Raw genomic sequence first — 23991 nt, forward strand, 5'->3', positions numbered from 1 at the left:
CAGCACGGTCCGCGGACGCCGTTTCCTCTGGTCTCAGGAAGGGTGAGCAGCGCGGAGCTCGCCCCTCGGAGACCTCGACCTGAAGGCGGGGAGCGCAGGACGGCTCCCTCACGGCCCACGATGCCCGCGGGGCCGGGGGCCGACGGGGGCTGCGGCGCCCTCAGTGGCCGGGTCGGCGTCCCGGGCCCCGACCGGCTCTCCCGGCACCTCGGGCGGACCCGCTAGCGGACAGGCCCCGGGCCCGGAACGAGCGCGGGCGCCCTGCGCTGAGCGTTGACTGGAAGTGGCCCCTTCACACGGGCTCAGTCCGCGCGGCGACGCCGGGACAATGTCGCCACATTGTGCAGACGCTGAGGCCCGGAGGGGCCGGGGATGCGTTCCATTGGCCCGCACTTTGCAGCCCCACGCAGGGACCCGCCCCGCCGTGTCCGGCCACCAGCCCACGAGCCCAGAGCGGCTCCCAGACTCCTCTCCGCCCGCCTGCAGGCTCGGCTCCGTGCGTGCGGCCCCGACTATCCCTGCCCTCATCCCGCTCCCCGCCTCCAAAGCCTCCCGTGCGCTAATTACCTGTCCGCCGGGTGGTGTGGCTGGCGGCGCGGGGTCTGAGGGGGGCGCGGCCTCGCGGAAGGACTACAACTCCCATGAGGCTATGGGGCCGCGCAAGCGCATGTGATTCCATTGGCTGGGAAAGCTCTGAGCTGGGAGCCCTCATTGGCTGAGGGGCCTGAGGCGATAGATACCGGAAAGGGGAAGAGCAGCCAACATGGCGGCGGAGCGCGGCGCGGGCCAGCAACAGTCGCAGGAGATGATGGAGGGTGAGCGGCCCCGCGGGGCGGCGACCGAGGGGCCCAGCGGGCGGGGGGCGGCGACCCGTACCGGCCTTGCCCGGGAGAAACGGGGCGGCCCGCCTGCGGCCGCGGCCCGAACCCCGCCGCGCGCGCCCCCTGACATCTGCCACCCGGCAGGGCGGGGGTGGCCCGGGACCCGGGACCCCGTGCTGAGGCGGTAGCGGCCGGGAAGGCGCGGGCGGCCCGGGAGGTGCCGGACCTAGGGCCGGGGCCAGCGGCGGGGCGAGCTGGGCGCGTGGGTGGGGACTGAGGGCGCGGTGGTCCCACAGCCCCGGCGTCCGCCAGCTGGTGGGAGCCTCGCACCGAGTTCCTCAGCCAGCCCCGCGAGTCCCCGGTCGCGGGGCAGCTGACGAGGAAACAAGGCGCGGGGCTCCCTGGGACTCGCCCGAGTCGGGTCATTGGTAAACGTGGCGGGGGTGGAGAAGGGTCCTCTCGTGGGGAAGGGGTGACCAGGAGCCAAGAGCTGAGTTACAAAATCGACGGGTTCCTGTTTTCGAAGCGATCATAGTTCCAAAAAGACTAAATCAAACTCTTGCGCTTTGTTGAAAAAAAGTATATGCATGTTGTGTGTGCATATAGTTACACGCACACGCTTACCGCAATTGGAGAGCCAGTCATGTCTTCGAGTGCTTCTGTACTTTTCGATCCGCTGGTCTCATGAGCGCTCCGGAAGAGCAGCCACAGTCTCCAGTGTCAAGTGCTAGGGAAGGGGGGGCGGCGAAAGAAGAGTAGGCATGTTTGTGAGTGATGGCTGCACAACCAAAGCCAGCTCTGAGCTGAATCGTGAAAGATAACTACTAGTCAGCGAGGTTGGAGATAGGCTGAGGGAAAGAGCAAAGGTCGTTTCAGGTGAAACAAACCACACAAAGGCAAAGGGGTGTGCAGGAATGTGACCTGTTTGGAGGAGAGTTCAACCAAGAGTGGCACAGTCGTACTGAACGAGGGAGAGTGCCCGTGAGGCTGGCAGGGAAGGTCGTGGAGGGCCTTGGTGGAGGGGAGAAGCACATGAAGGGTCTTGGACTTTCAGACCGTTAGGTCTTTTTAAGCAGGGAAATGCCTCTTCTTATCTCCCTTCTTCCCACCCTCCCAGCTACTCCCACTTTGTCTTCAGCTGTTTCCGTGTCTTGGTAAATGGCAAGTAGGAAACCCAGGCAATTCCTTCTCTCCGGCTCCCACCCATCCAATTAATCAACAAGCTCTGCTGCCCCTGCTTCCTTAATATCTCCAAATCTTTAATACCTCTCCCATTCCTACTGCCGATACCTTGAGCCAGTCCATAGTCCGCGGTGCCGCATAGTCACCTTATGTGCTGATCTGCTGTCTCGTGCCCCTGTCCCTCGGGAGAGAGTCCCAAGTTTCACTTCGGCTGCCCTTCATTAGCTAAGCCCCTCCCACCCTGGGCTCCGCTGCACCAGCCATTGCCCAGTAGAACTTGCTGTCCCTTAGCCTTGAGCACCTGTGCCTGGTAACAACTAATTTATTACATGTCTACGTACGTGTCATGCACATGTTTTTGTGCCTGACAGCAACTCTGAGATGCAGGTACTATACTAGCTCCTTCTACAGGTGAGGAGACTGAGGCTTGGAAAAGGAAATAACATGCCAAAGCTGTGTCTATAGAGACGGGATGCAAACTCAGGAAGAGTCAGTGGCATTCCAGAGATTTTTGGAGTCAAAGATCAGATTTGGATTTTAGAATAAGATCAGATTCCCTAGCAACGGAGAATAGATTAAACAGCCAGACAAGCCACCGAGAGGCCGGCTGGGAGGCCAGGCAGGAGCCGAGGCCACAGGTAATGAGTAGCCGACCCAAGGCAGTTGCCAGGGCAGGGAAGAAGGAATGGGTTTGGAGGTTTTAGAGGTGGATTTCATCAGGACTTATCCAGCAGTCCTTTCCTGGGTGCTGCTTTGCTAGGCCCAGCAGGAGATACAAAGGTGAAATAGCTGCCTTCCCCTCAAAGAGCATACCCCTTTGTAAATAAGCTGTAGTGGGAGAAAAGAGAATACTTTCCGTGTGGCTGATGATTCCAAGTAGTCCATTAGTGCTCCAGGTCTTCCACAGATTTCCAAAAGAGGTTGCAAAAAAAGTTAGGAAAAAGGGAAATTTTTTGACAGTCTTGCCAAAGAATTTTTACCAGTCTGCCACATTTAATCATTGCCTGATTTGCTAATTCAAAAAATATTTATTTACCAGCCTTTCAAAACTGTGCGCTGGTGTCACGGTGCCCTGACATTCAGCATCAGTGACTTTGTGGGGCATTTAGCACTACTGGCTGTCTTCTCCTTTTTCTAGAGCTCCCCGCTGCCCACAGTCTGATTTGAGTTAGTCTTGATTTCTTTCAGAACGTGGGCCTGTGAACTGGGCTGGTTTTCTTGGCCAAATGGATAGTGGAGCATGGATGAAGGTATGTGGCGGGAGGGTCACATGGTCCCCTCTACGTGGACATCCAGGCCAAAAGGGAGCCGGACAGGAGGTGCTTCTCTGTGTGTTAACCACTAGGGCGTTTAATCACAAACCACCCAGGCCTTCCAGAACACCTGGTAATTCTTCACGAGTTCCTTGAGGGCAGGAATAGTATGTCACTCACTTTTGTACCCCTGTGGCCTCCCTGCTGTGCCCCGTTCCCATCCCCCACAGTTCCCCCCTCCACTGGATGCCTCAGGTGGTACCCGGGACATACATGGAAAACACTCAAATGTTTGTTGAACTGAGTTCAACAAACATTTTTGAATGAAGTCTTTTTGACTTCCAACTGGATGTCAATCTGTTCTATGTTCCTCAAAGGGCCCCCTAACGTGGGTGTGAGTTCTTATGGATGTGTGTGGGTTCAGTTGACAGGCGGGTGGAATCGGAAGAGTCGGGCGATGAAGAAGGGAAGAAGCAGAGCAGCGGGATGGTGGCCGACCTCAGTGCGCACAGCCTGAAGGATGGAGAGGAGCGGGGGGAAGAGGACCCAGAAGGTACCAGGCCAAGTTAAGGACCTTAAACTCACTAAGCGGGAGGAGGATGGGGGGCTCTGTGGCATGTGATCGGCCCCCGGGTGGCGCCCGGGCGTTTGTCTGGCTGACTCTGGAGGCCCTCGGTGGCCAGGGGCGGTGGGCGTAGGCTCTGGGAGTAGGGCGCCCTCTGAGGTGCTCCCTGAGCCAGCTACACACTTGTGGCACTTGCAGGCAGGATGAAGTTTTTCCTGATTCCATTGACGGCAAATACTAATGATATTGATAGTAATGTGTCATCTGAAACAGAACCAGAAAATTGTTTTATTAACCACATGTTCAGAAAGTGAGATTTGAAATAAACAGTTTGGCTAACTGCTGTGCTTTCTTTTCCTACCCTGGTAATGTAACCTAATTGTATCTTAGTCCTTTCTGAGTCCTGCTCCAGCATACTTATAGGCCTGAGGATCAACTTCTAAATTGGTTTAGTGATTAACAACAACAAAATGCATTTAGAGATGAGAAAAGTAAGTTCTCAGCGTGTAATGGTGGGTTTTCGCCCTCCCAAACTATGATCTGAGCCTTTTTTTTGGTTTTCTTTGCTTGCTTAGAAAATCAGTTTACATTCAAAGGAGTGAGAGAAACCATACAAACAGACAAAAAGATGTCCAAGATACATTATTAGGTGAAAAAAGCAAATTTTTTACAAATGGTATGCATGTTAAAATCCTATCTTTATTTTTAAAATGTTAATAATAGTATGTAGTTTTACTTACTTAAGAGAGAAAACACATCAAACTGTTGTTGGCTGGCGGGGGGCGGGGGGGCAGTCTCTCTAAACAGCAGGTTTGAGAGGGTCTTGTACCTTCTGCATTTTCTAGATTTATACACAGTATATGGGTATTTAAGGTATTAATAGTTATGCATTACCGTTATGATAATAAAAACAGAACTAATTTTTAAAATAACATCGTGCCCTGTGCCAGTGAAGATGATTGGTAACTATGGCAACCTAATTTTAAGGCAAAAGGAGATTACCACAAAAGTACCAGTCACATTACTTTGGAACTTCAGAGTCGATATTCTGGAAGCGATGTGGGTGGAATAAGTACACGGGAGTGATGGGTGAAAGCTCTTGTTGCTGACTCAGTCACAGGAAGGCCAAGCGGTGGCAGTGTCACCTGCCCTCACATCTGAATGCCTGGCGTGTCGACAGAGCCCTGTCACGGGCTCTCCCCTGGCTCGTGAGCACAGGCTCCCTGTGACTCGCCCAAGGGTGCACGGCTACAAAGCGGAGCAGCTGGACTGCACCCCAACTTGTCTGGATCCGCTGTTCTTTCTCCCAGGCCGCTCGCTGCTTGGAAGTCCTCTGGGAAGGTGCATCTTTATAGGTCCTTAGAGAAACAGGACTTGCTCCTGCCTGTACTTATTTAGATCTTAAGTTCAAGTAAAACAAATTCAAACGTGACAACTGTTACCATTCACTTATTTTCTGTAAGTTGTTTTAAAACTTAAAACCTACAGGATAGGTTTGGAAAGATGGCTGGTAACTTTGTTTCAAAGGTTAAGCTGCCATTTTGAGCACGGCCCTGTGCTGGATGTATTACAAACAGAACCCTTTAAGCCTCGTGACCATGTGCCTGGACACCCTGCCTTTGTTGTGGCGCGCATCTTTCGTGGCAGCTTCCTGAGTTCATGCCGTTGGCTGTGCTGTCTTTTGTAGGGGGATCGTTTGGGCATATCTCTTGGTTTTGCCCAGCTCCTTTTATTTAATTTTTGGGTTGGTTGACATCTTGTAAAGCTATGGCTGAACTAGAGTAAATGACATGCTTTTTTAACTAGCCATTGTCGATGGTTATGGAAAAGGCGGCGCGGTGGATTCAGCCAGCGTGGCACCAGCACGTCTTTGTCAGGCTGGGCCTGCGGCGGGCGTGCCTGTCCGAGGCCTCCAGTCCAGCCCGCGAGCCGCCCCGTGCTGGGGGGCGCTGGGGGGCGCTGGGGGGGGGCGCTGGGGGCGTGAGGCCGGGGCTGTGAGCCCGCTCAGCCGCAGGGGCAGGTGCAGTGTTGCCATCGGCGAGAGGCAGCTGAAGGAAGCCGGCCAAACGGTAGCCGTGACAAGCGGTCCCCGGGGGCACGGGCCAGACAGCAGTCACCGAGGAGGCGCCTCTCCAAGGCAGGCGACCCAGTTTCTTCAAGAACAAATTGCAAGAACAAACGGAGACTTTATAGAAGTGCCATCCAGCTACAGTGTGTGACCTCATTCAGACCCTAATGCACGCAGGCTGGGGAGAGCGTTTAAGCCTTTTAGACCATGTGCTGCAGTAGGTTCAGACCCCACCGCGGGAGCGGCGGCGCCCTCCTCAGGCCCCCTGGACCGGGAGACCCGCTCTCCAGGGTGGATTGGCTCCTCGTCCTCTCTGGCAAGAGGTGTATTTAAATTATTCAGCGAGGCTCTTTGATCTTGTCTGTTGAGCTGAGCTTCATTTTGTTTTGCTCTTTGCAGAGAGACGTGTTTGTAGATGCTGGGCCACTTTCCAAAGCAATAAAAGGCACATCCTAGAACATCTGATGTGCCCAGCATGATCTATATTCAAATGACCTGATTTATTGTCACAGACAAGAAGGGAAAGACTGGGAGGCAGGCTGCCACCAGGTACGCAGCTTCGGGCATCACCAGGAGGTGGTGGTGGGCAGCTTCCCGGCCCCTGGCTGGGGCCACTTGAGGCTCGGTCACCGTTCCCCCTCCCCCGGCTTTTCTGACAACAGCGTCAGACTGCATTTCCCTTCCTGGGAAGTTGTGCGGCACAGATGGAAGTTGAGAGGCGTTTGCTGAGTTCAGGAAACTGAGACTCTTGAAAGGTGACCATTGTCAGACAGGTGTTGGCTCTGCCACGTCATCCATGCCCTCCGGGTGTTGCCTGCTGGTTTCTCCTCTGCGTTTGAGTTGGCTCTGTGCTCCAGGCAGCCCGACCCAGCTCTCCGCAGACGCCAGGGCTGCGTCCTCCTGGAGACTGGGGGCTCTGAATGGGCTTTTCTTCTTGTTGTTTCAGAAGGACAAGAGCTGCCTGTGGATATGGAAACCATTAACCTGGACAGAAATGCAGAGGTAATGCCGCCTGCTCAACCCAGCCTCAGGGGGCATGGTGACGGAGCACTCTGACCGTCAGGGTGTCTTTTACGAAGGTGCCAGATTCGTGGGCGATCTCCCTGGAAGGAGTTGTCTGAGCCTCTCCGTCGGCTCCGAGTCCCTGTGTTCTCACTGTTTTTAATACCAGTGATTGACCTGCCGTTTCTGTTTAACCACATGAAATGCCTTTGACTCATAAATTATATGGGTCAGATGATTACATTGTATATGGTGGGGTCCTGCCATCCCCAGCCTCTGAGAAGCACCGCGCATTAATGACCCGGGAACGTGTGGAGGCTGCCGGGAAGGGCGGAGCCAGCCGCTGTGTCTAGGCGGCCCGTGGGGCCTCCCCTGAGCCCGCAGCCGGCCGGCCGTGGGGACGCGGGCCTCAGAGCATGGGCTTGTGCTCTGTGCTAAGGGGGCAAAGGGTGAGAGCAGGTTTTGCATCCCACCGGCTTGGAGGGTCAGTTTTACATCAAGCCGCTTCCCCTGGAAGCTGAACCGAGGAGCGTTTTGCAGCTCGCCTCTGAGTCCCTGCCCCCTGTTTGCGTGGACTCCGTGTAGCGCTTCTCCCATTCTCCCCTCACCCTCGCCTCCACCCGCCGCCCGGCCTCCTCGTGGCTCCGATTCCAGGAAGCATGTCTTCAGGCGCTTGCCTACAGCTGAGCTAGGTCTTGTCTTGTTTCAGGACGTTGATTTGAATCATTATCGCATTGGAAAGATTGAAGGGTTCGAGGTGCTGAAGAAAGTGAAGGTGAGAGGAACTCGATCCTTGCACGGGAGGTGACACTCCAGAGTCCGTCCCGCCCGAAGGACATAGATAAACCCAGAACAGAGTCAGTTCCGCGCAAGGGACAGTCCTTGCAAAGGTGCCAGGCCGCACCGGGAGCTGCCGTCGGGCACCTTTCCCCCTGAGCCTGGCAGGGTTGCTAGGGCAGACGGCAGGCTGGGTGGCTCGCCCCAGGTTCAAGCGGTGGCTCGGGCGTGCGGCCGCCTGCAGTGCCTCAGGTCGGAGCCCGCCCGCAGCCGCGCACTCCCCAGCCCGTGCAGTCCTTAGCTCGCTTCAGCCCCGTCTGTTTTTCAGAATCGAGCCGCTGAGGGTTCCCTCTGCTGCCCGCTGCCTCCCTCACTGAGTAGGTCTGCTCGGTACGGGGCTTGCCTCCAGCCTCCCTCGGGTGCCTGCCCATCCTTTCCAAGGCCAGCAGCTTTCTGGAAAACGGGAAGGAAAACCGCATCCTCCCACCCGGAAGGCCTGTCCTGTAACAGCGTGTACTTTCTCCTGGCCTCCCTGTTGCCTATGTCAGCTGCCCTCTTTCTGTCCCCTAGACTCTCTGCCTCCGTCAAAATTTAATTAAATGCATTGAGAATCTAGAGGAGCTACAGAGTCTTCGAGAGCTGGATCTTTACGACAACCAAATCAAGAAGATTGAGAACCTGGAGGGACTGACAGAGCTGGAGTGAGTCGTGAGACCCAGGGAGACAACGGCGGGGCCCGTCCAGCCTCCCCAGAGCCAGCCCTGGGCCCCAGCTCTCAGGCCCAGGGAGGCCGCTTCTGCCCCAGGGTCCTGCCCTGCACCTGGCTCCAGGGGTGCGTTGGCTTGCCCACAGTCCCAGCCTGCAAACGAAGCCTGTGGAGGCTTTTGGCTGGGCTCCTCGGGGAGGACTTGGCCTCTGCCCTCAGCGCCGTCCTGTGAGCTCAGAGGCTTCGGGAGCCTGCAGGCTGCCCCCCAGCTCTCCCAGGCCTTCCTGGGCAGCCACAGGGTTCTGCCCCCGCCCCCGGGTGAGGCTCGGTCCCCCAGGTTGGGGTGCTGCCTCTAAGTTAATTACATTCTGAGTTCTGTGTGATCTGCGCTCGTTAATAAATGTTTTGCCTGTTCCCAGGATTCTAGATATTTCTTTTAATCTACTGAGAAACATTGAAGGAATTGATAAGTTGACACGACTGAAAAAGCTCTTCTTGGTCAACAATAAAATCAATAAAATTGAGAACGTAAGCAGCTTACATCAACTGCAGATGCTGGAGCTGGGGTCCAACCGCATCCGGGTAGGTGCGAGCGTGGCGGGAGCGTGGCGGCAGCGTGGCCTGGACGGTGTGGGTGCAGGGTATGTGGTCGGCTGTATTTTTCATAAGAAAAAGTGCTGACTGGAGGTCAGTATTAATAAGAGCGTGTGCCCAGGTGCAGTGGTCTAGCCTTTCTTCTGCACATAGAGTTCACTTGCTCCCCATTCAAACCATGACGTGATTCTTACCAAACCATTCCATTAGGTTCTGCCTGAGGTGAGCTGATCAGCCCCAAACGCTTTGCTTTTGAATGTACTGCAGAGTGAAAGTGTCCCAGGGCAGCAGAGGGCTGGCTTGCCGGGGCCTCGCCCCACGCCAGGGCCGCAGGAAGGTGCACGCAGCCTGGGGCTCGGTTGGCCTGTCCTCCCTTGCTGGGCAGCTGGGGGCAGGGGCTTCCGAGCACTTCTTCCCCTCCTTGTGTGTCGCAAGTGCCCCTCCGTCCAACTTTTGGAAGCTCGTAGCACACTGGTCAGCCCAGGTTGGCCCTCATGAGCTGGGCAGGATGCAGACCAAGGAGAGTGGTTCTGGCAAAGGGCCTCTCATGACGATGGTGGCGATATGGCTGAAAATAGCAAAGCAGCACACTTAAAACTAGACAGTGGCCCAGATGTCAGCATTTTATCGAGTATTTCTCTGTGGAATCTTCCGAGAGAAAGGTGGCTCGTCACGAATGGATGCAGGCCGTAGCAGTTAAGGACGCCCTCCCTCTGCATCGTCCTCGTAGACTGCCCCCAGCCACGTCTTGCTGTGAAGGGCCAGACAGGGTGCTCGGTCTGCACTTGCTGGAGGCCCCACTGTGTTCCCATGCACATGGTCTGGTCATTTAGTGTCTGCTGAAGAAGCCAATCGTTAACCTGTTCTGGGAGAGCAGTGAACTCAGAGGAGGGCGCGGACTGAGGCCTGGTCAGTGGGCGTTGATTAAACCGGCTGCTACCCGAGGCGCTGCGGGAGATCCATCTCCAGCTGAATGGCGGAGCACCGGCAAGGAGCAAGGAGAAGCAAGGAAGCAGGTGGCAGAAACAGGAAGAGGGGCAGAGAGTCAGGGAACGGGAGCACCTGCTCCAGGAATCCCGTAGGGCATCCCAAGGCCAGAGCTCCCAGCGCCTCTCTCCTGTGGAATGCATTTTAACAAACCCTACATAGAGTCACGTAATAATGTGGCAACTCGGAATTTTAGGACTAGAGGGACCTGAGAAGTCCCGAGAGCTCCAGGGCTCTGGAAACTCGAGGTCTGGGAGTGAGCCCAAGTAAGGGGGGGCCTTGACGCCCTGCTCCCACCCCCACCTTTTCTGTGTTCTCATGTTGTGCTTTCACGTGAGGTTGCATGGGAAATTTTCCAGAGTGGAAAAGTACCTGCCCGACGCCCCGGGTAGCTCTCTCTCCTTGCCCAGAGACCTTTCTCTTCACCAGGTAGCTAAGTGCTGCCCTGTCCTGATTTTCACAGGCAATTGAAAATATTGACGCGTTAACCAACCTGGAGAGTTTGTTTTTGGGGAAAAACAAGATCACTAAGCTTCAGAACCTGGACGCACTCACCAACCTGACAGTCCTCAGCATGCAGGTACTGACCGCCCTACCCGCCCCCGCCCCTGCCGCCCCTGTCCTGCGGGCCCAGGGCCCGGGCTTTGATCGGCTCTCTGTTTCACCGTCAGTGAGCGATTGAGACATTATACTTCACCGACCTTAGACGTGCGTGACACACGCTGGACCGCGGTTTCATTCTCTAAGCATCACGCTCCTTTTCCTAATAAGAGTCCGAGCTGGTTTTTAGCCAGAGGGTCTCTTCAGAAGGTGGAGCTCGTTCCAGAACCTACAGTGCTGGGCTCCATGGTGGGAGCGACCCTCCCGCGTCCGTGCAGAGGGCGTGCAGCCTGTCTCGGGGGTTGGGAAGCGCGTGGCTGTGCCTCAACTCCTGTTCCTTTTTGTCAGGAGCAGGCGAGTGGCACCAGGCCCTTGAGGTGGGGTGTGGGGGGGTGCTCTGGGGACAGGACCTCCGTGTGGCAGGTCCCCTAAAACCACAGGTGCCTTTTGGAAAGCAGACGTTGCACAGACTTCTTTAAGAAGAGGGAAAAAAAAAAAAAAAGAAGAGGGCGTTAGGCTTTAATTTGAGTTATAGTAGATGCTGAAAGAAATGAGAACTGATTTTATTTTAAAGTATTCTGTGATTCTGACATTTTTGAATTACTAAATTAATTGAGGTAGACCTTCCCCAAGTAGATGAAAAAGTGAGTGCTTTGCATAAAAGCCTTTAACCCCGCGGATGAGCTTCAGCCCAGTACAGCAGAGCCCGGATTTCGGTCTTGCTTTTCTGTGTGTGTGAGTCCCGTTCCCACAGTGGCATCCGGAGGCCCCGCCGTCAGGCGCCCGCGGTGAGCAGCCCCGCTTCCCAGAAGCCACGCGGCTTCGCGCGCCCTCGCTGCTCTGACTCTCCCTCTTGCAGGGCAACCGGCTGACCAAGATCGAGGGCCTGCAGAGCCTGGTGAACCTGCGGGAGCTCTATCTCAGCCACAACGGCATCGAGGTCATGGAGGGCCTGGACAACAATGTAAGCCCGCCGGCCGCCTGTGGGGCAGTGGGGGCGTGGGGTGCCCGACGGGCAGGCAGCACACACCGGCCTCCGGGTGGCTCTCGAGGGGACTCGCTGCCTCTGGGGTCTGTCCTAGAGACCTTTCCATCCCTCCTCACGCTGGGAAACACAGACGCAGGCGGTCTCTGCTCAGCCCTGAGCGGGCACTGAGCTGAGCTGTGTGTCGCGGGGGTGGATTCACTGCATGGCCCTGTAGGCGTTGGGGAAGATTTTTAAAAAGTAAACCCCGGGGGCTTCCCTGGCCGTCCAGTGGTTAGGACTCTGCGCTTCCAATGCAGGGGGCGCAGGTTCGATCCCTGCTCGGGGAACTAAGATCCCACATGCCGCGGGGCACGGCCAAAAAAAAATTAAAGTTAAGAAAAAAGGAAACCCCAGCTGCTCCTAGGTGCCCCTGTCCCACGGAGGGCTAGTGGGCGTCAGCAGCCCAGCCTCTCTTCCCGCTCCCGGCCACGCACTTCCCAGCCCGCGGGGCCGGCAGCAGCGGCGCCGGCCCGGATCCTGCAGTCTCGCTCCCTCCCACCCGCCCGTCAGCAGCGCTGCCCGCCCAGCACAGGACAGCCTTAGGGGCGCTGGGCAGGGAGGGGTAGCGCTGGCCCTGAGCCCCCAGGAAGCCCCTGCGCCCCTCAGCTGCCTGCAGGCAAACCTGCTTTTCCTCAGTGCAGTATTCAAGACAAATAAAATACTTTTACTCATTCAATTTTACTGGGTTTTTTTTCCTGTTTTGTTGACTTGTCAGCAAGTGTAACCAGACTGGCCACTTCTGTTGTTGTAAACGCAGCGTTCAGTCTTCGTAAAGCCTCCTTTGGCCTTTGTGCCTCAGCCCCTGGGCCTAGTCACCATTAGTCATGTTTTCAGGGGAAATCCACGTTCTGAATTTCATTTCACCAACATCTACATGCAAAATTTTGGAAAAGCTAGGACTTGCCTACAGTGAGTCTGGTCGCCTTTCCCTGCCTTCGAATCACACTGAGAGTTTACAGAGCTGGTGTGTAAACTGGGTGCACACTCGGCCGGTGCAGAACGGGAGGCTGAGGCCAGGTTCTGAGAGGTGCGGCCGTACGGAGGCCGTGTGGTTGGAGCTGGGCGGTGTCCCCTCCGGCTCCTGACCGCCGGTCCCCACGGTCAGCGGAGGGTCCACGCGGGAGAGGGCATGGCAGCGGTGTGGCGCAAGCAAGCAGCAGGATCCCAGGCACACGGGACGGGGCGGGAGCTTAGACTTGTCCCTGTAGGAGCGCTGCACCTCCGTCTGGGATCAGCACCGGACCCTTTTGGGGCCTCTGCGACAAAACAGAAAAAAAAAGCAGTTGTGGCTTTAAAGGTAATCATTGTAAGATTCTCGTAATCAAATGAGACAGGCTTTCCTCTGACATCTTTGTTCAAATACCTATACTTGTTCAATACAATTTGATCAATATCTTTGATCAAATACCTATACTTTCTTCTAAGCTTTATCTCTTAATTTATCTGGAATTTACCTTTGTGGTGTGAGGTCAGGCAGTAAGTATCCTTTTCCCAAATGGCAGATCCACCATCTTGACCCTGCAGCTGAGTCCTCCCCCAGTGCCCGGGTGCTGCCTCTGTTTTCCCCTGTGTGTGCTGGGTCGTCTTCCTGTGGGTCTAGCGGGGATGTCTGCAGTTGTGGATGTTGTAATCTCTCCTGTGTGTGCTCTCCCCACCCTGTCTCCTTCCTTTTTTTTTTTTTAAGCAATTCTTACTGGTTTGCTTTTGAATGAGCTTTCAAAACACTGTCCAGCTCCCCAGGAAAACACGAGGTAGTATTGAGCGCATGACGGAATCCTTGTGCCTGGAGGTTTGGGGCCAGTTCTGGCAGCCGGGTGCCCCTGGTGCTGAGCCCTTCCGCTGGGGCTGCACAAGGGTCACATCCTGCCGCGGGCCGCAGACACTTTAGCTTGGCCAGTTCCTGCGCTCACACATCCCACGCCGCCCAGCACCGCAGAGCAGGGGGCAGCGGGCCTGCCCTGGCCCCGCCCTGCTGCCCATGGTGGCCCCCTTCTGCAGAGTTCTCCCGAGTCCCTGTTTGCTCTGAAAGTCGCCGAGCCCCGCAGGCAGGCGCCTCCTAGCCCGCTGTAGTCACCCAACTATCTGAGCGGACGCCATGAGCCCAACAGAAGCCAGTGGAAGAGCTCCTCACCCGCGTCTGTGCCCAGAGGGCGCAGGCCGCTGTGCCCGGCCCTCGAGGAGTCAGAGGCCAGGGCCGGAGCGCTTCTGGATCAGCAGAGCTTCTGGCTGCCTGCTCGTGTGTGTGTGTGTGTGTGTGTGGGTTTTGTTTTTATTTTATTGAGACTTCTTTTTTAACTTTCCCTTAAAACTTGGTATTTGGAGTCAGAATCCCAGGAACACAGTAGAAAATGTAAGAAGGCAAGCCTCCATCAGAAACGAGCAGAGAGGAAGAGAATGTATTGTCGGGGGCTGTCAACCAACTTGTAATGTTTCCCTTTTGATTTTAGAAAAACTTGCTAGTTGGTCTGGTTAAACATACTTCAGCAAGCAGTGCAAGCTTTTAAAGACTTCGTTTTCACTACAATCTTATTCTGTTAAATCTTGAAACTCTGTGAACTTTAAAAAAAATTCCTTGGGCTTAGCTGATGTGTGCTGGGAAGTAGGCGTCTGCTGGACATTTCTGGAATAGAGGGCCGAGCACAGCCTTGTCCCCACGAGACAGTGCGATGCCTGCCCCGCAGCGGGCGAGCCCGGACGCTGTCCCCAGTGGGGCTGAGCCCCCCTTCTTCTCTCCCATCAGCGGTAAATCCCAGGCCAGTGTCCCTCAGCGCCCAGGCGTCCCTCTCTGCCCTTCCTCCTGTGCTGGAAGGAGGGCCCGTTCACCCCCGCCAAGCCCCAGGTTCCTCAGCCCTAAGAGAAGAAGGAAACACTGTTCTAAGGATCACTTGGAATTGTATGTTTCCTTGGGTTGAGCACTAAATAAATGCTGCTGCAACTGTTACCCCTCTTCCGAGCCCCGGCCTCGTGTTAGCTGCTCTTCCCGGGACCGGGCGTGTCGCTGGGGTCCTTGTGGACCAGGATCTGGGAGCCTGGGGCTTGGAATCTGAAGGAACTAGTTTCAGATCCCAATGATGAGAGCTCAGTGAGGCGGTCGTGAGGACCCTGTGTCAGCTGGCCTGGTCTGGGGGTGGGCAGGGAGGTTGCAGGAGGTGGGCAGTGCCATCCCCCTGCTAGCACGCTCCTGTCCTGAGAGGGCAGCTCGCCTCATGGCTCTAAGCTCAGCGCCCAACACTATGTGCATGGTCGCGTGCTCATTGTTGACCTGAGGTAATCCAGGAAAAATTTTATTTCCTTATTTTAGAACAAACTCACGATGTTGGACATTGCGTCAAATAGAATCAAAAAGATTGAAAATATCAGCCATCTAACAGAGCTGCAGGAATTCTGGGTAAGTTTAATACACAAGGGGCTGATGACACTTCACCTGAACTGGTCCTGCCGAGTGAAATGCCGTTTGCTCCAGCCCTGGAGGCTGTGGCCTGGGATGGGACTGCGGGCAGGGCTGTAGGACTTTGGTACCCACGCGGGATCTCGGGCCCCGCCACACCCCAGATGTAGACCAAACCAAAATGGGCGTTTTAGAAGATTCTGGGTGATTGCCGTTCACATGAAAGTGTGAGAAGCCCTGCACAGTATATGGTTAGACCCGAGGATTGCCACATGACTAAAGGGCTTCCAGACCCAGCCCAGGGGCCAGTGCACCCAGCGCAGGTGTGTACCGGCACCACGGAAGGAGGTGTCGCTTGGGCTCTGCAGTCAGTCATCCCGGAATGTGCCTTGTGTTTGCCTCGTAGTGACAGTGTTGTCTCAGGAGCAGTGTCACCGAGCCCATAGGAAGAGAAACAGGGCCTAAGATGTCTTGAGACTCCTCTGAGGGGGTTGCAGGATGACCCCCAAGCCGAAGGCCTCAGTGTCAGGGTTCCACACGGGTGTCCTCCTGAAGCAGGTTTGTTGCCTGGTGGCCCCTGCAGGCGCCACCACACGTTCCACCCGGTGACTGCCATGCGCAAAGTGAGCGTCGTCCGGATGCGCTCGGTCTGATCCAAGATTCGTGCTGCGCCTAAGGCGTGCTTCTTCCTTGTCTAGCCGTCCTGCTGACCCTGCTTGTGTCCTGTGTGCTTTCCTTTCCTCATCTTACGAGATCGTCCCGGTTTCCCTAGAGCACAGGTGGCCTGCTGTGAGCATGTCCCTTGCCCCTTAGTGGTAGCACTGAGTCGTGGGCGTTGTCAGCACGTGTTGCTGGCGCAAGTCTGGGAAGACCAGAACCAGCCTTTGAGAGGCTGCGGGGTCCGAGCGAGCCACCGTGAGCCGGGGGTCTGGTGTGCAGCCCACCCCCGGAGGAAGGTGTGGCTGGCGGTAAGCTGGTTGCATTGGAGCGAAGGGATTTGGCTCTGAAGAGGCCAGGGAACCACGCAGAGAATCCGCACAACCAGAAGAGGAGTCCAGAGACGGAGGGCTGGGGTTAGTCCAGCACCCAGGGCGCCCGGCAGTAAGACAGCGCTAGGTGTGCAAGAAGGCAGACTGTGACCCACCACGAGGCGCTGGTGTTCACGCCGTGTGTAACCCCCCCCCGGGAGTGTGCGTTGGCCCTAGTGACTCATTTCCAGCCGACAGAGTGCAGCAGAAAACAGGATTCCACCCCTGTGACGGGGTTATGAAAAGACTGGCTTGTCTCCTAGGGGCTCCCCCTTGCTCTCTCTTGAACCCCAGCTTTGTATGAAGTAACAGACACCTTCTTTGATGCCAGCAACATACAAGGCACACGTCCCCTCTGTTGAAGTGATTCTGTTGTGTAGGAAATGTATCTTGGGAATTCTCCCACACCTCAATTTTGTTTAAAATGTTACTGAATTTGAGGGGAAGTAAATGTAAATTTTCTATATAAATATCAGCCACCAAAAACCATTGTAATGGGAAATGCATACATCCTATGAAGTTTGGGTCTTGAAAACCACGAGAAAATCTGCTGGGGAATGTCAGCCAGGGTGATGTTCTGTAGCAGAATTCCAGTCCGGGATTCAGGCAGGATCATCACCAGACGCTAAAACCGTGGACGAGCAGGGTGTTCGCACATGTGCCAAGTATCACCCCCCCGAGAATTTGCTGATTTCAAAGGGGAAACGTGCTCCCCAGAGACATCTGGGTGTCGCCAGTGTGTCCACAGGATCAAACTTTTCCCTGATAGTGGGACAGCCTCATGCCTTGTGTCCCCCGATGTGCTTCATCTATGAAGTGTGCTCGCCAAAAATGTTTAGTGTGATGTAACCAAGCATGTAGACCTAACTTCCAGTTGTCAGGAAGTAGAGGGTCTGGGAGAACGAGCTAGGTGGCACCACAGGAAGCAGGCGGCTGAACCCAGAGCGAGGCCTCCTGCACGGCAAGGAGCTGGGTGGCTTTGAAGGTCGGCTTCCTTTAACAGAAAAAGAATGAGAGAAGGAAGTGGGAAACATTCTAGATGGAAAAAACTAAAAATTGTACCTTCTGGGAGACTCTTTAAGAAGACGGGCGTACCTGGAAGGTCACACCCCACACCTTGCTCCTTTACGTCTCAGTTGTGCAGAAATTGAAAAAAGAGACATAAAGACCTTTTTTTTTCTTCCCTCAATGAGGCTTCCAGAGATCCTGGAATTTCTGTGGAGACAATACAGGTGAATGGTTTTGAGTTCCATTTTGGAAAAATACAAAGATAAGAATCTCTGGGGACTTCCCTGGTGGCGCAGTGGTTAAGAATCCGCCTGCCAATGCAGGGGACACGGGTTCAAACCCTGGTCCGGGAAGATCCCACATGCCGCGGAGCACCTAAGCCCGTGTGCCACAACTACTGAGCCTGTGCTCTAGAGCCCGCGAGCCACAACTACTGAGCCCACGCGCCACAACTACTGAAACCCATGTGCCTAGAGCCCGTGCTCCACAACAAGAGAAGCCACCGCAATGAGAAGCCCGCGCACCACAACAAAGAGTAGCCCCTGCTCACCGCAACTAGAGAAAAAGCCTGCACACAGCAACAAAGACCCAACGCAGCCAAAAATAAATAAATAAATGTATTTTAAAAAAAAAGAATCTCTGAAAGTTACCTGTGTCAAAGACATCCTTTACAATGTGCCATTGGTGGTGAGTAAAACTCCCAGGTCCACATTTACTAAATCCTAGAGAAAACTGCCCTGTGGCTGGCTGTACTGTGGAATACCCTAAACTATAAGACCTGGGGTTTATAAAGATAGTAAGCGCACCACCGGGGACTAACGGCACGGTGGCATTGGAAATGCCGTGACATGTGACACAGGAAGCGCACAGTGTGTGTCAGGCACAAACGACTCTATTGAGAAAGAAGAGGAGGCCCTGCCGGAGCGTCAGCGCCAGCAGAGTAGGAGAAGGTTTCTAAGTAGATTCTGCTGCGAAAAGATCTTACTTCTCCTAAGCAATGTAATATTGCTGCCTTTATTAAATGAATGTGCTGCTTGCACGTTTCAAGGTAAAAGTGCTTAAGGCATGCGCGTCTTTTTCGTGATTCTCCGCTGCAGTGGCCTCTTTCCGGTAACCGAGCAGCTGCAGCCAACGCCACGGGGGATATTGCTTCGCTCTGGTTCTGATTTTGCACACTTTGCCTTGGCCACATGGGCAGCTCACGTTGTACAAGAGGAGTGTCGTAGACTAACGCTTAACAGAATACTGTTGAAGGCTTTATCCTGGGAGAGCTCGTCTCCCTTTGCGGTGGAGGCACCTGTGAGTCCTGGTCTGAGTTTCGGGTCCTCCATGACTCCGTGCTCAGGAGCAGGCTTCGGGCCCTCCACAAGGCCAGCCTCTGGGTTTTGGAAATCTGGCTTTCCCAAAGCACGTGGCACACTAGGCCCACATGAAGTTCTGTGAAAATAGCATTCCTTAAATAGGCGAGTCTGAGAAACCCTGCATTGTATACTCTCTGGGAGAATCTAGGAGAATCTCTGTGAGAGATTCATAATGTGCAGTAAGTTGTTAAAGACAAGACTGGCTGTGACAGTGGAACTGGTGCCAGAGTAGCCCTCCCGCCATGAACAGACCCCAAGGCCCGAGGCTGCTCTGTTCGGGCAGCGCACAGCAGGCCGCAGGCCCTGAGAACGGGGGTGGCACAGTGAGCCCCGGGCTGCCCTGCTCTGCCTAGGACCAGCTTCCTAAGCGGAACACTGCAGTTCTGTGGAGCTGAAGACGCAGAGGTCGAAGTTCATGGCAGCTGGACTCTTCAGGACAAGGTGTTGGAGAGAGGGGATAGCTGTGCAGAGAAGGGCCCCGGAAGTCCACGTGGGGGTCGCCTGCCAGTCTGTGGCTGAGTGGTGGGCAGTCTGGGCACGAGACCACCCCGCTCGCGGCTCACCCACGAGCTCTGCTGGAGGAGAGCAGAGCTGGGGGACGATGGAGCTCCAGCCCTGCCCAGGTGGAGGTCTCACCAACACCCTTGACATCCAGCTAGACACCAAACGGGCCAGGCCTTAGGGGTAAGGACCACAGTCTCAGACACGACACCCTCCAAACCCACCCTAATAAAGCCTAGAAGCAAGCTTCAGCAGTGTGTCCAGAGGAGGCAGAGTTTGGAGGTTGGTTGCCACCAGGTCAGAGGGGCCTGACTTCCTGGAGACCCGCCCTGAAGAAGTGTGGAACCAAGCCTGTGGCAGTCTCTACACCGTCTTAGCCCTGATGTCCACTGTTCAACCCAAAATCACTAGATGTACAATAGGAAAATGTGATCTGTATTCAAGGAAAAGTCGTCATAAGAAGCCAAGCCTAGGTTTTCAGTCACCGTTTGTGAACGTAGCCCTGGACCTGGAGGTGGCTTGCGGTCTCTCGGTCCTCACTCCCACCTCCAGGCTGCTCTCACCTTCCCCCCGAAGACCCCACCACACAGCCCCCCCGAAGACCCCACCACACAGCCGCTCTGCGGCGCAGCCGACATCCTCTCCCTCCCTGGAGACCCCGGTGCTGCAGCGAAACTGGGCCCTTCTCTCAAGAGACTTAATCCAGTGCCTGGTCAGTGCTCGAACCCTCTGCACTGTCCCCACCAAGTGGCCGTGGACGGGACCCTCAAGGGCCTCCGCTTCTTCATCTCCCGCACGCGGACAGGTGTCATACCTTCTCTGAGGGGGGCTGCTGCCGTGTAACCTCGGCCACCCCGCTTCCGCCCTCACAGGTTCAGAGGGAACAGGTCCGCCCCTCCCACCACTGTGTGCATGGCGGGCCCCGGGCCTGGTGTCTCTTGAGGCGTGATTTCTAGAACGGGGCGCGGCCGGAGCGAGGGGGTGAGAGCAGCAGGTGCGGGGCATCCACTCGCGGCAGCGTCCCCGCCCGCCCTGCACACCCAGCCCTGTCGCCTGTCACCTGTCACGGGTGGCGACGTGCTGGAGCCTGCCGTGCGCCTCCCTGCCCGGTGCTGCGGTCAGCGTGAAATGAGCCCCAGAAGCTGGCGGACACGGCACGTCGGGGCTCTTCGGCTTTCCTGGGAGCCCGTTACTGAGCGTTCGCTGGCACAGCACAGCCGGGAGCCATGACGGTGACGTCCCCGCGGGTGCCGTCCGAGCCCCCTGCCCTCGCCCTCCACTCCGGCCCTCCAGGGCACGTCTCACGTTCACAGAGGCAGCTCTCTGGTTTGTGTTCACTTGTCCGTCTGCCATATTCTTTGGAAACTGAAGACTGGTCTCTTGGAGCCCCAGCAGAAGGGCCGCGGCATCCACGCGACAGGTGTGGACCAAGCCGGGTGACGGGTGCTCCAACCCAGAGGCCCTAAGTGCCCTCGCCTTGATGGTGGTTTGAAAAGTGAGAGGTCTCCCCACCCACAGACCCCAGCCCCGCAGGCCTCAGCAGAGCCAGGACGGGGCCTCCTGACGTGGCGCATCCCGGACGGGATCAGCCGTGGCGCAGCATTTCCGCCACAGAGGCGGGCGCTGGGTGTCCCGGGGGTGCACGCCATCAAGGCCCCTCGCGCCGTGAGCGTCCGGCGAGCGACCTCTGGTCTGTCGGCCGTGTTGTCATCAGAGCGCATAGTCAGGCCTTGGGGACAATAGCTGAGGATGGTTTGTAGAAAATACAGCCGAACCGGCTGCAACACTTTGCCTGGAGACGGGGTGGGGTGGGGTCGTGTTGCTCCGTCTTCCCTCTGCTGGACTGAACGTGGATTTGCCCCTGTCGTGGCACCGTGTCCAGGTTCATCCCGTGTGAGACGCGGCCTGGCCAGGATGTGCCGTGATGGATGGAAGGCCCCGTGAGGTGCTGGTCACCCCTCTTCTGAGTGGGGGCCTCGTGCCCGACGTGGAGAGGCTGGGGGGCCGGGTTGGTGTGTCCTGAAGGGGGCGGGGCAGGGCTGTCGTGTTCTGAAGGGAGGGGCGTGGTGCGGGGCTGTAGCGCCCTAAGGCTTCTCCGATGTGCGCGTGTTCCCCCAGATGAACGACAACCTCCTGGACTGCTGGAGTGACCTGGACGAGCTCAAGGGCGCCAAGAGCCTGGAGACGGTGTACCTGGAGCGGAACCCCCTGCAGAAGGACCCCCAGTACCGGCGGAAGATCATGCTGGCCCTCCCCACTGTGCGGCAGATCGACGCCACCTTCGTCAGGTTCTGAAGCTCCTGGCCCCTCTCTTCCGAGAGCCTCCCAGCCACGGTTTTTTAGTCTACCCGTTGCTCCTAAAATCATCACTCTATCAACGGTCACAAACCCAATGGCAATAAAAAGGCACTGAGTGAAAGCTGCCGTGTGCGGTGCCGCTCCCCACCTGGACGCCTGTGCTGTTATCTCCGGCCGGTCCGCATTCCGAGTTAGTGGCCGACAGCCCTGTGCCACCCGTGGCGCTGCTCGCGACCCGTCTCTCTCTGTTTCCTCCTCTCAGAGGGAGGTCACAGCCCGCCTGAGAGGGTGAAACGGCAGGTCTGGGAGCGCGTGCCCGGGGGGCGTCCGGGCGTCCAGGGGCCCTCGGGCCTGTCAGCCCAGAGTTTTGTAGCCTCTTAGACCAGTTGATGCCAAACTTTTTTTATTTTACATATTAAAAAACAAACCTGCAGGCAAAGGATGACTCAGCCCTGTGTGCCTTGACCCCCAGCGCTCTCTAAAAGAGCAGTGGCCGCCCGCAGCCCTCGGGGTAGGAGGAGCCGCCTCCGCGCACACTGTGCTGGGCCGCTGGCGGGTCTGAGCCCGCCTGAGTCTCTCTGCAAGGACTGTCTCCAGAGAGCTGCCCTCATGGCCACTCGAATACTGCTTCCCCTTCTTACCCCACTGTTGTGTTGACTTGTTCTTTACAAAACTTACATTGACAGTCACGCTGAACGCGACAAGGACCTTGTCATCTCTCGGGGCCCTGGATTTTCCCTTCTGCAGAATGAGGACCAAATCTCAGGGTCCCCAGGGTTCCTCCTTCTTCCAGGACTCAAGCTGCGCTGTCCAGTGTGGGCCCCCTCATGCCACACGTGGCTGCGTCAGTTCAAGTTTAAATCTGTTAAAATGAAATTAAAAATTCATGTCCTCCGCTGCACTTGGCACACCATAGCCACATCTCGCCAGGGGCAGCCCGTCTCCATGGTCACAGAAAGTCCTACTGGACAGCACTGCTCTGGAGCCTGTCACAGAGCCTGGGCAGCTGCATGGGGGGCCAGGAGCCTTCGGAGGTGACCGCCTGCCGGGGTGGCCTGAGGGTGAGGTCACGTCCAAGTCCTGACTCAAATCTTCGCCAGAATCGATGTGTGACCTGCATCTGTGAGCGTCTCCCTGTTGAAGAGCGAACTCTTGGAAAGGAAAGCGGGGTTAGGTAGGACCTGGCCCCAGAGAGAACACTTGCACTGTGACCCTAGACTTCTGCCCTTGGCCAGACACTAGCTGAGGACAAAAGAAAGGCATTTTAGAAACAGGGTTTCAGGATTTGAGTGCCCTTGCTGGAAAGATTATGTGGGGGACTCCACCCAAACGAAAAGTGAATCCAAATAAGGAACGAAGAAAGGGAAAGATAGGGTTTAGCAGCAGTACCGAAACCAGCAAAATTTGGTTTAGAAGTACGTGCTTGACTGGTTGGTGAGCTCTTGCTTTGTAAATGCTAGGACAGTTCCTGACAAAACACGAAACTTGCCCCTAAAAAACCATGAGTGATCCGAACCACGTGGCTCTTGTTTTTTTAAATCTGGAGGCGAGACCGTGGCAAGTGCAAGTAGAGATTGTGCAGGTTTTCACTTTGGTGTGGAAGAGAGGGAGCGAGAGCTTAGAGAGTTTGCGGGAAAATGTAAGTTTAGAGCAGCCACTCGTAGACAGATAGATTATCAAACATCCAACTCACACGTGGGAAAAAAACCCAAAAAGCTTCAAGCAAAGAGGACACCTGAGAGAAAGGCTCAAGGAGGCGCCGCAGATAGACGTGCAGATGGAGTCAGAGCCCGTCCGTCCCCGTCGCAGACGGGTCACAAATCCAAGTTCAGCACCTGCTCCTTGATAGACACTTTCAGAATTACACAAAAAAAGTAGAAGGGATGGGAAAGCTGTGCTAAATCCAGCACAATCCTAATCAGAATGACATTTGATTTTTTAAGAACCTCCTTAAACTCTAAAATTTATATGGAAGAAAAAGATCCACATTGGACCTCGAAACTTTAAAAAAGTTTAGTCAACTTTGAAAACGAGTCAAGAGCAGTGAGTTCCTTCCAGATTATAAAAAATCTGGGGAAAAAAAAAGCTACAAACCCACCGTAGAAACAGTGCAAACACTGTAGAAACACAGCCGTCCGCACAGACCCTCGGATGGGCTCGGTGCTGGTGAGGGCGCCCGTGGGTCCCTGGATGAGAGGCCTGTGTCCTGGGTGGGGCTGGCAGAGGAGCACAGTTTGTGGGAAAAGGGACACTGACCCAGCCTAACGTACGCAGGAGGACCTGAGGATTAAAAGTCTCCGTGGGAAAGTAGAATCGCAAGCCAGTAGAAAAAACGGTGGGAAAATACATTTGTGAGCTGCGAGTGCAGAAAAGCTCCTTAACCCACGAAGCACAGCCGTGAGACAAGGTTTTGAAGGGTTAGTTTACATAAAGATTCCTGTGGGGCAAAGAACACCATGAATAGACCACTGAGAGCAGACTGAGAGACGTTTGCTCGGAGTTTGGAACTGGCAAGGGCCTAACGCTTAGATGTAAAGGACTCCTGCAAACCAGAGGAAGGAGAATCCAGGTAGAAACGCGGGCCCAGGACAATCAGGCAGGTCAGAGAAGCCGAGGGCCAGCCAGGTCTGCCATCAGAGGTGTGCAAGCCAGGGCAGGGAGCCCATCAGCTCACGACGCGGGGTTGCCGTGGGGGAAGGCGGGGCACGGACTGCGGCGTCCACGTCGGGAGTTGTCCCCTCCTGGCCGGCAGGGCACTGCACGCAGGCCCCGGGCACAGTGGTGGCTGAGCCCAGGCTGGGCCTCCGGCTACGGTAGATGCTCCT

At 55.9% G+C, this 23991-nt stretch overlaps 2 protein-coding genes across 6 annotated transcripts in view; one reads left to right on the forward strand and one right to left on the reverse strand.

The window, feature by feature from the left end:
• PASK (PAS domain containing serine/threonine kinase) overlaps positions 1-2324 on the reverse strand; it is a 41585-nt gene extending 39261 nt beyond the window's left edge. The window contains exons 1-2 of one of the 2 annotated variants that reach the window (XM_036857524.1): positions 2112-2324; positions 1446-1548 (exon numbers count right to left, since the gene is read on the reverse strand). The gene's annotated coding sequence lies outside the window, so the exon portion shown is untranslated. Of the gene's footprint in view, positions 1-567; positions 621-1445; positions 1549-2111 lie in introns of those variants that run through there. The other variant, XM_036857525.1, reaches the window with a different exon arrangement.
• On the forward strand, positions 687-21287 carry PPP1R7 (protein phosphatase 1 regulatory subunit 7). 4 transcript variants are annotated; one of them, XM_036857535.1, is made up of 11 exons: positions 770-815; positions 3192-3253; positions 3681-3821; positions 6836-6891; positions 7601-7666; positions 8239-8369; positions 8794-8956; positions 10419-10535; positions 11415-11519; positions 14884-14970; positions 20987-21287. In XM_036857535.1, the coding sequence occupies exons 2-11, from the start codon at positions 3244-3246 to the stop codon at positions 21161-21163; spliced, it is 1053 nt and encodes a 350-aa protein (XP_036713430.1). In that variant the 5' UTR covers positions 770-815; positions 3192-3243; the 3' UTR covers positions 21164-21287. The 4 variants fall into 4 exon arrangements, with proteins under 4 accessions (XP_036713428.1, XP_036713429.1, XP_036713431.1 ...); XM_036857533.1 differs by lacking the exon at positions 3192-3253 and having other exon boundaries at positions 687-815; XM_036857534.1 differs by lacking the exon at positions 3192-3253 and having other exon boundaries at positions 687-815; positions 3681-3809.
• Positions 21288-23991: the final 2704 nt, after the last annotated feature.

Source organism: Balaenoptera musculus, chromosome 7 (assembly GCF_009873245.2).
Source record: "Balaenoptera musculus isolate JJ_BM4_2016_0621 chromosome 7, mBalMus1.pri.v3, whole genome shotgun sequence".
Classification (NCBI taxonomy): domain Eukaryota; kingdom Metazoa; phylum Chordata; class Mammalia; order Artiodactyla; family Balaenopteridae; genus Balaenoptera; species Balaenoptera musculus.

Excerpts from the sequence above, each read along its gene's own strand:
- PPP1R7 (XM_036857533.1), top strand. The coding sequence starts at position 764 with ATGGCGGCGGAGCGCGGCGCGGGCCAGCAACAGTCGCAGGAGATGATG. Across the intron at positions 3,822-6,835 it reads CCCAGAAGGTACCAGGCCAA|AAGGACAAGAGCTGCCTGTG; the intron begins GTTAAGGACCTT and ends TTGTTGTTTCAG. Across the intron at positions 10,536-11,414 it reads TGACAGTCCTCAGCATGCAG|GGCAACCGGCTGACCAAGAT; the intron begins GTACTGACCGCC and ends TCCCTCTTGCAG.